Here is a 14,382-nt window from a genome sequence, read left to right as displayed (position 1 = left end):
ATTGTTCTGCATCCTATGAATACTTAAATTATTATAAACCTTTTTAGTTAATGCAGATTGCCTATCGGCTGATGGCTGAGCCACAGTGGGCTGTGATGTGCGGAAGAGGCTGACCCAGGGAATCGGGGAGAAGCAGGACAGTGGGTGCCTGATGCTGCAAAGGAAAATAGAGCTTCTCAGCCAGCCCCTGTTGGGCTCAGGTCCTGCTGGAGAGAGGAGTTGTTTGTCCCAGGCCAAGGGAAGTGCTTTATCCCAAACTGGGAGATGCATCTGGCTCAGTTATGGGATTGTGGTTGATTATGGTGACCTGAAACTCTGCTCCCATGGCACTCATTGGGCGGGATGGAGAGTTGTTGGGCATGGCTATGGAGCAGGAAGGCTTTCCAGCGCTGGAGAGGCTCTGTGTTGCAGTGGTGAGGGTCACTGGTGGCTGCAGGTGCTCCAAGCCGAGCCCCAGAGCAGTGTTTGGCATTTTCTCAGGCTCTGGTGCCATGAAACCAGCGTGGTTTCATGCTCCAGTGTGTGAAAGTTCTTCCCAACCACACGCTGTGACTCAGCGCTCGCCCCCGGTGGTTCCAGCCTTTGGGTGACAAAGTCAACCTGACATCTCGCTGCCTCCGAACCTAATGAGTAGCGGTGGCAACGGTGACATCTTCTGCCTTCCCCCACTCATGCTGCTGGTGGAGGCCCTGGTATTCTGGGTGTCGTGGGTGGAGGGAGGACCTGGTCCCTCCTGGCATGATGGACCTGCAAGGACTGGGTGCTCTGGTCTCCCTTGATCAATGCACGGCCAGTACTTTGGTGGTTTGCTGTCCATCCCCGCGGTTTCAGGCTGAAAATCCCGCAGGAAGGCGCAGTTTCACGGGGCTGCTGCTCAGTCCCCGCCGCCGCTGCCGGTGCCCTCCGCCGGGGGGTGTCCGGGCTCCCCCGGAGCCGGGGAAGGCTCAACACCGCCTCCAGCGGCCCGGGATGCTCGGGGGGCAAGGACGACGGCGGGACAGAGGATGAGATTGCCGGGGGTGCGTGGGGAGGAGGGTTCCGGGCGGGTGCTCGCGCAGCCCCTCCGCCTCTCGCCCTGTCGGCGGGAGTCGCGATAGGCGGAGGGGCGCAGGGACCGTGGGGGTTTGTTTAGGTGCGGGTTCCATTGTCTGTGCCGCCGCACGGCGCCGTTCTGGGGGGCACCGGCTCCCTCCCGCCTCCCGCTGTCCCGCACCCCGCTCCCGGGGGTCCCAGCGCCCTCCCGCTTCCCCGGCTCCCGCATCCCGGTGCGCCCCGCTCCGAGCGCGGCACTTTGGCCCCGGCCCCTGGCGCGCAGGGCGGGGGGGGGGGGGGGCGGTGGGTGCGGAGGGGGCGTGGCGCGCCCCGGTCCCCGCCCCGCGGTGACGCGCACGCATCTCATTACGGTGTCGCGCGGTCGGCGGTGCCGGCGCGCGGGCAGAGCGGAGCCGGTGCCGGACATGGCGGGTCGCGCCCAGCGCAGCGCCGCGGGCCCCGCGCCCGGCCTCCTGCTGCTGCCGCCGCCGCCGCCGCTGCTGCTGCTCCTCCTCGCCGCCACCGCCCTCATCCGCACAGGTGCGGCCCGGGCCGGCTCGCGGGGGGCACCGCGGGGCCTGCGGGGAGGGAGCGGGGCGGGTGCGGGGCGCGCTCGGCGGGCGGAGGAGCCGCGCGGTCCGCGCCGGCCGCGCCGCTGCCTCCGGCCCGAGCCGCGGCGTGGTCCCCGGGGTCGGCGGCCGCTCACTCGCGCGTGTCGGGGCGGTGCGGGCGGACAGTTGCCATGGAAGCGGCTTCTCCCGCCGCCCCTCGGCTCGTCGGGCGGCCTCGCAGTTAAGCGCTAATTACGGTGCGCGCCCCCCGGTGCACGGGGGGGGTGGAGAGCGGCTGCGCCGCGCGGCGCGGAACCTGTTGGAATCTGAGCGCAACTCGCGGGGCGCTTCCCCATCCCTCCCGCCCTCCTTCCCTCGCTCGGTAGCGCCGGCGCCGCCCTCCCCGGAACCCCGGCGGCGATCGCCCCGCTCGGAGGCTTCGGGTGAAGCGGGCGTCAAGCGGACGCCGCGAACGGGGCTCCCCGGCTCGGACTCCCCCAACCCATGACTCCTGGGGAGCGCACCCCGGACCCTCCGCGGCCGCCGAGTGCCCCCGCTCCCGGCCGGTGGCGCTGAGCCGAGGAGCCGCAGGAGGGACCTGGGCTTGTGGCCGAGGCTCCGGTGGCAGCGTCCCCCCTTAGCGGCACTTTACATGGGCAGCGTGTCCCTGGGGAGGCACAAGGCTCCCTTCAGTGCCTTCCGCGGCCGGAGCACCGGGCATCGTTTGCCCGGGACGCAGGGGAAGGAACAAGAGGGCCATTGAGTGGGCTGCAGCAGTTCGCTGATGGGAGAAGGGGGGATAAAGGAGCAGGCAGCTTGGCCGAACAAAGAGCTTTATTCACAGCCGTGTCGTACGCGCTCTCCCGGGCTTCCCCGCTGGCCTGTCTGGTGGGATTGGGGCGGGGGGGGGGGGTGTGGGATAAAGCCGGTGTCGTTCTTATCCCATTCCCTCTCTGCGGGAGATCCGCATCCTCCAGCCGGGGCTTCTGCCCAAGGCTTGCTCCGATGATGGAAACGACTCCTTCCCTGGTCTCGGAAGTGCTGAAGGGTGGCTCTGTTCTCTGAATCCGGCCGTTCTGCAGCCCGGAGCTCCCGTGCAGAGCAACCAGGAGCGATGAATGGATGGATGGACACCAGCCATTGGGATCAGCTCTTTCCACCGCGCAGGGAAGCTCTCGCATCGCTTCGGTGCAGCTCACTGGCACCTAGCGGCAGACGCCCAGATGTTTACGTAGTTGCTGTGTTCTCCTCCTAGTTTTCCAGGGAGATATTTGGTGGCAAGGTGCTTTCTGGGGAAGTTGCATTTGCTTTAGCTCGATTTGCCTTCAGTTTCCCACTGGTTTGACCTGGAGACCTGCTGCTGCGAGATGCCCCAATAAAAACAAACGCCCTGTTGCAGGACAGCCACCTCCGTGCTTTGTTTTGCTGTCTGACCCTATTAATGCCTCGCCTCCCATTCCGAATCCTTTCCTAAGGGCAGTTTTAACTCCAGGCTGGTGCCTGCGATGGCTGCCTGGCTAACGGCACGGCAGCACAGCACGGAGCAGCGCAGCAGCTTGAGAGGAACAAAAGCAGGGCTGGACGCCACTGCAGACGGCTGCGCCCGACTGTGCCAGGGCTTTTCGAGTGGTGAATTGGGATCGTGATGCTCCGGGGGGAAGATGCCTCTCCTGTGCTTTGGTGCTCCGCTGTGGATCACAGGATAAAATCCTGGAGCTCCTGCTTTAATGCCGTGCAGACAGAGCTGCCTTTGCGCTGAGGAGCCCCTCGTTGTGGTGTTGTTTTTAATCCCCCCATTTCAAAGCTGTGATTTGTGAGCTCCGATGGGCTCGGAAGACAAAACGAGTGCCGTGGCAGTCACGCCTGGTGCTGATTGCAGCGCCGTCACCGCGTCTCCTATACGGGCTCTACCCAAGGCACGACAGTGCTAGCACCATATCAGCACCGCGAGGTCCGGAGCAGGTCGTGGTGGCGTTGCCACCTGTGTTCACTGGCAATGGCAACAGGCAGCGCTTGGACTCAGTTTAAGCTAAGCCGATAACTCAAGGTGGATCTGTGCCTTTTTGTGGTGCTTTTCTATCTGATCTCGATGCTTTACAGTTAATTAAACTTCACAAAGCTTCTGCAAAGGAGGGAGAGGGCTGAGAAGCGATTTCGGCTACTACGGAGAGGTGGGCAACGCCGGGGGGAGTGCAGCATCCTCCTGATGGCGTGGAGCAGCAGCACAGGCACTACAGAAACAACAACTTCTCAGCCAAGGCCACGGGAGGCATTGGGAGGCGGCACCAGCACCGCGCTGCAGCCCGGCCATGGCACAGGCACTGCGTCCACCGGCATCACCCAAGCCCTGTGCCTGGATTAGGACCCCCTTGGAGGCAGGGAGGGCTCCTGCTGCGGCTGTGTCCCGCCAGGCTCCTTTGAAACATGGAGCAGTTTCCTTTGTGTGCCCGGTTCCTGGCGTGCCGAGCTCCAGTGTTGACACACACGGTTGCGTTCTGCCTGCACCGCAGCGCCAAAGGAGCGCGGCGAGGCAGGGGCTGGTGAATACAGGGATCCATCTGGGTTGCAGCTTGGACTCATTTGTCTTGCATGTAGGTAGTTGAGCGCAGGTTTATGAGTGTGACAGTCTGGCTTGGAAACCAGTGCCAAGGAGGCTCCCGGGGATGGAATGACTGGGAGATGGCTCTGCGCGGAGCAGGGACGGTTGCCAGCCCTTTTGGCTCGGTGGCTGCCCTCGATGTTTGCTGGCCGTGGGCTGCTCCTCTGCTGTGTGTCTGGCAGAGGGGGCTCTGTGCGAGGGGCCAGGAAGAGCTGAGCTCCTCGGGGACCCCCGGGTTTATCAGCGGCTGCTTGCTGTTCTCTTTGTTTGCCTTTCCCTGTCTTTCCCGGTGTGTAAACACAGGCGGGTTCGTAACCAAACAGCTCTGGCTCCGTCACCCCGGTGGCTTGGCGTGCTGTCCTCCGGCCAGGCTGGGACTAAAGGTGGGTGCATTCCGTTGGCTGTGGTCTCTGCCCTATGGCTGGACTGAAAATGGGTCAGGTCTTTAACCCTATGTCTCCCCAAGGCCATCAGAATTAAATGTTTTGTTCAGCCTGGATGTGCCCTCTGTTTAAATGGACCATTAAATGCTCCCAAGGATGTGTTTGCTCAAAAAAACCACTTTTTCATACTGCACATAAGCAGATTTTTCTGGATGCTTCTGTGTAATGCCTGTTTTCCCAGGGATTTTTGTCACACTTCTCAAAGGGGTTTTGCCAACCTGTTCCTCTTGTGGTTTCCGACAGCACCTGGCAGTACTTCTGTCTGGAATGCAGGGGCTCCCTTCTGTATCCAAAGTTAAGCAGCGTTCTGCAGTGCAGGGAGACGGGATTTTAGCAGGCTCCAGGGGCTGTGAGCGTGGCGCGGGCAGGAAGCTGCAGCATTCATTGAGCTGGAATTCGGCCAGTAAGTAAATACTTACGCAGTGGTTGAAGAGCACAGGCAAAGCTGGACCCGCAGCCAGTGTCTCTGCTGTGAAACTGGATGCTACGTGGTAAAAACCAACCCAACACAAACTGAGAGTCATGTCTGCTTCTCTGGGGAGCATCCTGCGCTGTTCCCTGGTGGTGCAAACCCACCAGCGCTAAATAAAGAGGCTCTGCTTGGAGACGGGCGATGGGGGAGAGACCCGAGGTGGGACGGTGTAATTAGCGGTGGTGCGCTTGTGTTTAGGCTGCGCAGATCAGCTGCTTTGCTGGGCTGTAATTGCGTGCCGAGCTCGCAGCTGCTGCTGTGGTGAATGGGGAGCCCCACCATGGAACGCTTTGAAGGTCGGCCAGCGTGGGCTGGGATGCTGTGGCGTGCCCGGCGTCGAGGGAGCGTGCTGCTGGGATGGGGGATGTTTGCCCCTGTGGCTGGTCTTTATGGAGGGGAATGCCACGAGGCTTCAATCAAAGCTCTGCTACTTGAACCCAACCCGCTGGCTGGGGCGCATGGTGGTGCATGGTGGCCGTGCCGAGACGAGCTGGCGTTTGTGGCCAAGCCACGGGCTGCATTTAGATACTGCAGCTTCTAATCTGCAAGGGCAGGAGGAGCCCCAGCTGGAGGGGTGTGGGTCAGGCGAGCTCCTGCAAGGACCCTGGTTTCTCTTGGCTTTTTTCCCTATAATAACAGCTCTCCTCCTCCCTGGTGTATTTGCTGCCTGTTGAACTTGTCGGTTTTGCTGCCCTGTGGCACATCAGGTTCTTGCCTTAAGTCTTGTGACACTGGGTTAGGAGCTTAGGGAGCCTCCCCACCCCGCTGCGTGTGGTCAGTGGCTTTCTTGTTCTATTTAAAAACTTTCCTTGGCCTGCACAGCCAGTTATTTTCAATCAGTGACATTGCTTGGTGGGGCTGGACCAGCATGCTGGTTTCACCTATGGGTTGGTTTTCATCTGTTGTGATCTTCTGAGGTTTAAGAACTTGGTTATTAAAAACATTCTGACTCTACTGAACTCTCAAGATGAGTCTTATAAGGAGACTTGAGTCCCCATTAAGATGCCAGTATAAAGGATCAAAGCGATGCTTAAGCATATCTCTGCTCAGAAACACAGAACTTTTGCAGGCTGTGGCTTAACTGAGACATCTCCTTCGTTTTGATCTTTGGGCTGGCACCTTCCCGGTGTTGTCCACTTGCCGACGGTCGCGTGTGATAGGTGCTGTGTTCTGGCAGGTTTTTGATGGGTTTGTGTTGGCATTTTCACCTTTAAATACTGAAGAGAAAATGGACTCTTAGCAGTGTGTGACAGTGAGCACTTTCTCAAGCCCAGGGGTATGTCTGGCGGTGGGAAATGGTTGTGTTGGAACCTCACTGCCTCTGCCAGGGCCGGCTGTGAAGCTTGCCCTGAGCACTTACGTTGCTGGCTTGTTCCTTCACTGGGAGGGCAGAGCAGTGGCACTTGTGTGATGTTCTCGGGAGTCCTTGGCTAAGCAGTGGGAGCAATGGGGCACGGTGAGGAGCAGGGGAATGTGAATGAGGCTGTGGGAGCCAAGGATGCCTGCAGGGCCTGCATCGCCTCCGAAAGTTGTCCTTGGGCTTGACAAGTGTTGGGTATATAAAACCCTGGGTTCAGGTTACAGCAGCACATGAATCTCTCTGGTCTCGTTGTGTCCTTTTTTAGCAGCATTAGTAAGTGCTTGACTGTGATTTATAATCTCTTTAAAGGTCTGCTTGCAGAATGGAAATGTCATTGTGTTCCCCAAGCCATCAGTGGGTCTCTGGGTGGGCTCTGGCAGCAGTGGATGCCACTCACAAAGGTGTGCTTCAGTGCTTGTCCAAAACACCTTGGCCCTCTTCAGCTTGGACCCGAGATACCTCAAAGGCTGATGTGGAAACACTCCTTTTTGTTAGAGCAGTAAAGCTGTGCGCATCCCATGAGCTTTTCCCGGAGAGCATGAGACCCAGCTGGGACTTGGCAGGCTGCAGTGAGAGAGGTCCAAGAGCAGCCACTTCATTCTAGCCCTTTGCAGTGCATATCTCTTCTCCAAAGTGTGACAGGCAAGAAAGAAATATGAAGCAGCGCAGTGACATTCCCCTGCTCCCCCCGTGCAGTCATAGAAATATGAGTCTGAGTCTGCAGCATCAAAAGAGAGATCAGAGTAATCGGATCAAGCATGAGAAACTGCTTGTTGCCGCTTTTCTGTTTTTAAATGAGGCTGCCTGGCAGCTTCCCTCTCAGAGCACTCTTAAATATTAGGGATGTTAAGCTCTGGAGCTGGGATTGCAGCAAAGTAGGGCTCTGCTGAAACTGGGCTGGGAAGAAAACTTCCTTTGGCAGCTGAGCGTTACGTGTAGCCTCCGGGCTAATGCTCAAAGCTGAAGGAGCCTTGTGCCCTCCCAGCACTTGTTCTGTATCTGAGCAGAGGGATGCTCATCCTTAACTCTGGTCGCAAGGAGCATGCTCTCACCGTGTGTTTTATCTCTGCAATGCTTCTCTGGGATGCTGATGCTTCTGTGACCTAGAGAAGGCACAGGGGCTTCCCAAAAGCCATTCCCTTCCCTGCTGCCCCGGCATGGAATGGAATTGCTCTGGGGCAACGGCTGCCCTTGGTCCATTGAAGGCGTAGAGACTCTATGGCTGGGGCGAGAGCTGCCGGCTGTGGTTCATGGCTGGGCTGTAAAGACTTCTTCTCTTCGCTTAGCTTGTCTCCGTGCTGGCTGGAGACCCCACCTGGGCATCACTCCAGTCCTGTGTGGTTGCTCCGTGGTGTCAGAACAGTCACCTCCCTGCATGGTTGTGAAGCTGCAGCGCCTTTGGTTACACAGTGGTGTTTGCTCAGGCATTTGGCGTGGATTAGCTCACTTGGCTGAGGTTTGTAGGAGAATGAAAGTACCCGGTTCTTTATTCTCCTCAGGCAGATAGTGATGCTGGATGTCATGGTGAGATGGCTTGTGCTCAGGGAGGACTTTTGTGCTTGGGGGGGGGCTGTTGTGCTCAGGACTGCTCTGAAAGGTGCTCATAGTGTCTTTTGTCGTTGCTTCAGGGGAGGGGTTTGTTAGGACCCTGATGGCAGTTGGGCAAGCCCAAGCTGCTCAAGCATACAGGGCAAACACAAACCCTGTACTGCTTCATGACGACAGGCTATGAGGTCGGGCAGATAATTCTGATTGGGTTTTTTTTGCAATGAAGACCTGAAATGTTTGCATTTAGAGAACTGTGGCTGTAGCCTGGTTTGGTGTGGATTTGCATTTGAAGCTGTTTTGCTTGAAACCATGGTTTGAGGTATCTGTGCTCCTACCACTTGCCTTGTTGATACCATTATTCACCTTGGCTGATGTGGAGGTAGGTCGTGCTATTAGCAGCTCAGCAGGAGCAGGGAAGCTCCGCAGGGCTGCCCCTCCTGCTTTCCCTTCTCTCTGTAAAGGAAGCTGCTCTTTTGAGCTGACTCGAGGGGAGGCACTGCCATGCGCCGCATGGGCTCTATTTAACAAGCAGGTGTTGCTGCCTTGGTTTAGGTGTCAGCGGCTCTTTAAAGACATTCCTGCCTGGATCACTCTTCCCGCCTGACTCAGGGAAGGCGCTTGGATAACTTGATGTTGCTTGATGCCAAGATCTGGAGCAGCACTGGTTTTGTTATCGCTGGCTGCCGGTGACTGGGCTTTGTGGCACTGGGTGAAAGCTGCTTGACAAACACCAAACCTGTGAGCGCTTGTTGTGGAGCGAGTGTCAGCCTGGTCCAGCGGGCTCAGGAGTGCTGTTGGGAGCGAGCCTGCTCGCTCGGGATGGCCACAGGAGGAGCTGGAAGCCCTGCTTGCCACGTGAAGCGCTCTGGTGGTGCCGGGCAGAATCTAGGTCGGCCTCACAGCGGCTCCAGCTCCCAGGCACAGTCGTGTTTTTGCCACCCCGGTTTATTCCGTGCTGCACAGAGCCTGGAGGAGCTGTACACGGTTCCTTTGCACGTGCTGCCCAACGGGGGCTCGGATTGAGCTGATGTGTGGAGGGTGCTGTTTTCCACAGCAGCTGATCCAGCCGCTATTCCCTGCGGTACTCACTTTCAGGCTGCAGCACAGGGTGCCCGTCCTCGGCACCTGCTGGTGGGTGAAGGGGAAGGTAGATCCCAGCCTGGAGCCAGGCGTTGGTCAGGTCCCTCCCCCTTGCGATGCCTGCACAGACTCCGGGTAGGGATGAGGCAGGACCCATGGAACGTGCTCCTGCTTCTTGCCTGCAATCGCCGCTGGAGCGTGGACGCACGGGGGATACTCGTCGGTGTGTAAACCCTGAGTGTAATTTCTCCTTTGTGACTTCACTGCTCGCTTCTCCTTTTGACCTCCATTTTCCAGCAGTTTACTGGCTGCTCGAAATGAAGACCTGTGCTGTGTCGTTAAGAGACCATATCTGTGGGGTCGCTGTACACGGCCACTTTTCCTGCCATATCATCGCAGTTAAGGACCGTTTTCCCTCCTCGTTGCTCAGCTTCTGGTCTGCAGGTGGCTCTGACAGAGACATTGCTCATTAACCTGGTAGGCAGAGCTCCTGAGAGGGACTCCCGTGCTGAGGTGTTTGAGCTCCGTCCACATTAACAGCTTCTTGTTCGATTTAAAGGTCTTCTGCTCTTAATCGTTCCATAGAATCTTTAGCAAAAGGTCCACATTTAATCAACTCTCCCCGAATCCATAACTGGCAGCAATCGCTGCTGCAGCGTGTGCAGTGCAGTGGCGTGTTCCCTCGGGAAGAGCACAGATTAAAGCAGGATAGATAGGAGATTAACACTGCTCCCTTTGGACATCTTCAGGGAAAAGGGGAGAAGCTTGTAGGCAAGAAATGGAGAAAATGCTTGGAGGCAAATCCTTTATTGCTATGTAAGACTATACAGAGCCTTGTAAACAGAGGGTTTATAGCAAATCCAGTCAGTGGTGGAGCTCTTAAATCACTCCGGAGAACTTCAGATGCACCGTTACAGGATGACTGTCCCCTCCAGGCTCTCTTTGGTGAACTGGATCTCAAATGATAACCCAACGTGATGTCTGTAGAATGCAGCTCTGGAAGGTGCCTGTGGTTTGTCAGCTAAAGCTGTCATCTTCTCTGGGAGGGATGTTGAGGTTGGATAGCACTGTTAATCTCATTCCCGTCTGAGATCGGGCAGGTTGTCTTTAGTGAGAGCTCTCCTTAAGTAAGATTTTGGTGTTTCCTATAGAATGGCTTTTTCTTTCATTCCTTGCCAGGACAAACACATGTACTGACAGCCCACCACCCATGTACCATGCCCCCCAAATCTATCACAGCAGCAGCAGTGCCCCTTTGAGGGGTCTTTGATGTGACTCTGCCTTGGTTTGCTGTGATGGACAGGGCTGCTCTGGGTGATAACAGGGGCTGGGGTTCACTGTGTTGCAGGTACCCCGCTCTGCCACCCTCTCTCCAATGTTGTGTGTAAATCCCATCCTCATGCAGGGAGTAGCTTGAATTATCCCATGGTAAATAAATAAGGATTAGTAAGCTATTTTAAGGCTGGGCATCTGGCTCTTCCTCTGGAGAGCCCAGTAGACTGCCTGATGGAGTGGGCGTCCGCTGCGTGTAGGGATGAGAGGATTTCACACCGGAATTAATGGGGACATGGGTGGGTGTGCACAGACAAGGGGGATGTTGGTGAGAAACAGTGTGGATTGTTCCTGCTTCTCCTGGGTTTTACTGCCCGAAGAATGATCATTGGGCTGCAGAACGTCGCTGAATTCACTGGGGAAGGCTTTGGAAAAGCAGCTCCTCTTTGCCATAGATAAAATGTCTTTAAGAAATCCGTGTCCATTAAAGATGCAGTCCAATCCAATGTGGAGGTTTTAATAACGTGGTGTTTTTGTTGTGGCAAAAAATCAAATTCCTCACTGAATAACTTCTCCTTTATGAAGGTCTCGGAAATCGCTCGCTAAACCTCTGGAGAAGTTGCATTTGAATGAACCAGCTAGAGAGTAATTTTTGTCACTTTAATAAGCATAATAAAGCGGAATGTCTTAGGGGGTGAAAAGCGCCTCTGAAATTGGTATCTTTTCATTTTAAATTGGTTCCTGGGATTTATGAGGGATTCAAAGGCAGATGGAGAGTGGAGTGCTCCGGGTAGGTATTGAAGCAACTTGTCCTCCTTTTTCTGGGGAATACATGGATCCTGCAGAAGAGAAGCCGTGCTCTGAGCAGCTCTTGTGCCTGGGTTCTGGCTGCTGTGGCCCGGGGCAGGGAGCCCTGGTTTTCTGTTGCCTTCAGCAGTTTTGGAGCACCATCGGTTCTTGTTTCTTGCTGTAGGTGGTTTTGTATGCTCAGTCTCTTCCTGGAGTGGCTTTTTTCAGCCTTCGTTTGTCCGGATTATCAGCATGCAGGGGAGAGCTGACTTGTATTTACATGATTTAGTTGTAAATATGGTAAGTGTTGATAGATATTGTTGTCATAAGTGCTTACAGCTACTGGACTGATTACTGAATTTCTGATGTGAAAATCTGTACAAGCTCTGCATACCAGCAGCTTCCCGAGGGAAGCGCCTGCGACGAGCCTGTGGTTTCCATGTGGAAATGAAGCCCAAGATGTGGCTGGAGTGGGGGAATTTATTACATGGGGGAAGCATGGCCGGGTATTGTGTGGTGCAGCTGGGGTTCCGAGCCCGTAACAGAGGGGAACCACAAGGTTCCTGTGTTCTGTGGGAGCAGATGCCACTGTGGAGTAGGGTGTTTTGGGACAATGCATGTAGGAAACATCTGTGAGGTTGTACACGGGGACTTGGGGTGAGTAATATTGACTGGGGGCACTGGGGTTGAAGGACCTAAGGCATTATTTACTGGTAGCTTCTTAATCGCGTAACTGCTCTGCTTGAGCTGCCGTTGTTGAAGAGTATCATCTGCAGGATGCTTTACGGACCTCCCTGCATCCCTTACGTTTCAAAGGAATATTTCTGGGAAACATCTCTCCAAATGCAAAAAGCCAGGATTGGGCAAAATCCTCCCCAGGGGGTGTGGATTGCAGAGGGCTCTCTGCAGCCTTAAGGCAGGACTTTATGTTTCTAGCAATCCTTGCTTCTTGAGCATTCCACCAATGGAAGCAAAGATGGGGGGGTCTAATTCGAGGTTTTGAGGTCATGTAAGGTGGGAATGGTTGTAGTGTTAAAGAACACACTGGAGGAGAAGCAGGTTGTGTGCGGTGCAGAAGGAAGGCATAGCCATGACTGGTTGTGCAGCAACGTGGAATTCCCGTGGCCTGGAATAGTCAGAGTTTGTAATTGGTGAGGCAGCGGGTGGAGATGCAGCCGGTCCCTAGCTACCTAGCTAGGGATGCTGGATTTAGGGCATGGGTAGGAAGTCTTTCCCTGCCCCAATGCACTTTTCCATGCAGTGCTAACATTTAAAGTCTCGGGCTGTGCTGGAAAACCTGGAGCTGCATCCCAGTTCTCCTGCACTGTTTTTTCTTAGCAGTGCTGTATGTGTGAAATGGGAAGCAGTGCTTCCTGCCCGCTGCCTGGTGGATGTATTCCTGAGTATAGAGCTGCCTCCTCTGGAGCATAGCTGAGTTGGAAGGAGCATCCATTCCCTCCCCCCTTGGTGGGAGATGGAATGGCTTGCCTGTGTTGGAGCATGGTTTGGCAGTTGGTTTCCTTGCAGCCCCTCAATCCAGGACTGTTTTGCCTTAAGGGGGGAAAAGCAGAAAAAATCTTCTCTCCTGGGGTTGGGAGAATAGGAGCCCTGGTACTTAGTATGGGCAGTGTGAGCTCTGCGGAGTCACACATCCAGATGGATTACATGAGGAACTTGACATCTTGTTTAAAAACAAATCATTCATTATGTAGCAATGAATAATCAAGCATTACAGTTTCATCTCTGGAGGTTCCTTTTTTGGTTGGAATTTTGATAGTTCAGTAATTAAAAGCTGAAAGCTATTACACTGTCTACATGTTGATCAATTGGTAATTAAAAAGTTGATGATAGATACGGTATTTCATGGGACTGGTTTGTTACGATCGGATTTCCTTAGTGTGTTTTGAAAATTGTCATTTACCTTGGCACTTCTGGATTTTTCAATATTCATGGACTGTTTGACTGGAATTTTATAAATGCCTTCCTATTATCACAATTTGCATACAGCAATTTAAAGTCACATGATCCTTTAGGTTGGAAAAGACTGTTAAGATCATCAGGTCCAACCGTTAACGAAGCACTGCCATGTCCGCCACTAAACCATGTCCCTGAGCACCTGTGCTCCGGTACCTTAATGTCTTTCTTGAAGTGAGGGACGCAAAACTGGATTTGAGGTGCAGCCTCACCAGTGCCCAGTACAGGGGGACAATCACTGCCCTAGACCTTGTAAGAGCCATTCAGGTTCTGAGTCTGTATCTGGTGTCAAGGTGCTGACTGGGACAGAAGGGACTCTGGGGCTGCTGTCTTGACTCAAGCACCTGCATTTCCCTGCAGTGGTGGTTCCTCAGGCTGGGGGTAGGTCGGGTCATTGCATGAGCATCATAGCTCAAGCACAGCCCTGATGCTGTGCCCTCTGCAAGGTGTTCTATCAAATGCATGGATAGGATTCGTAAGGGATTTGGGTATCTTAAGTGGAAGAACTATCAAAATACAATGTGATTTTCATTGGAGGATGTTGTCCAGTGGATTAGCAAAGGGACAGACAAGACTGGTGGGGCCCGTGGTTGGAAAGCAGAGTGCTGCGTGGCAGTACCAGAGCGGTGAGTGGCACGGGGCACCTTGCCCTGCCTTAGCACCTTCTGCTTTCAGAGCTTTGGCTGCTCTGCCTGTGAATATTTGAGAAGCCTGTGGGTGCTGAGCCCCTTGCAGTGAGGGAAGGTTGGAGGCAAGTTTGATAATACAGTCAGGGATGAGGCAGTGCAAAATGAAGGAAAACTGTGTTGGTAATGGCCTCCCTGATGGAAGATTCATTGCTTCAGGAGACCAAAATGAAGCCCCAACCTGACACTCTGCACAGCATAATGCAAGATTTACTGCTCTGCCACACTCCAGAGATTAAAACCATAACAAACAGCCACCCTCCCACCCGCCCTTCCTTCGTTTGCGAAACTGGGGGAAAACCAAGGTTTTTCTCCTTGCGAGTCAAAGAAATGAAGAACTGGTTTTGCTGTGTATTTGCAGAGGCGAGCAGTGGCCTCCTTTCCTTCTGATGCCCGGGGAACTGGTGAGGCTGGGCAGCTTGGGGTGGCGCTGGTAGTGGTGGGCTGTGGTGCTGTGCATGAGCATCCTCGCCCCACCGAGGCCGTGGCTGTCCATGTGTTGGGTGAGCTCACCTGCGGCTTGCTGGGTTGGAAATGCTTCTAGAGCAGTCGTTGGTGGGGCTGGCACTGAGCCCT

At 55.1% G+C, this 14,382-nt stretch overlaps 1 protein-coding gene across 1 annotated transcript in view; it reads left to right on the top strand.

Annotated features, from left to right (window-relative positions):
- Positions 1–1,457: 1,457 nt before the first annotated feature.
- Positions 1,458–14,382, top strand: part of CADM1 (cell adhesion molecule 1) — a gene marked incomplete at both ends in the record, with an annotated part of 122,728 nt that continues 109,803 nt past the window's right edge. The window contains one exon of the mRNA XM_080631718.1: positions 1,458–1,572. Within this exon, the coding sequence (XP_080487844.1) occupies positions 1,458–1,572 (115 nt within the window). The remainder of the gene's footprint in view (positions 1,573–14,382) is intronic.

This window comes from Psittacula echo (assembly GCF_963264785.1).
Source record: "Psittacula echo genome assembly, chromosome: 18".
Lineage (NCBI taxonomy): Eukaryota > Metazoa > Chordata > Aves > Psittaciformes > Psittacidae > Psittacula > Psittacula echo.
This window is presented reverse-complemented; position numbering and strand designations above follow the sequence as displayed.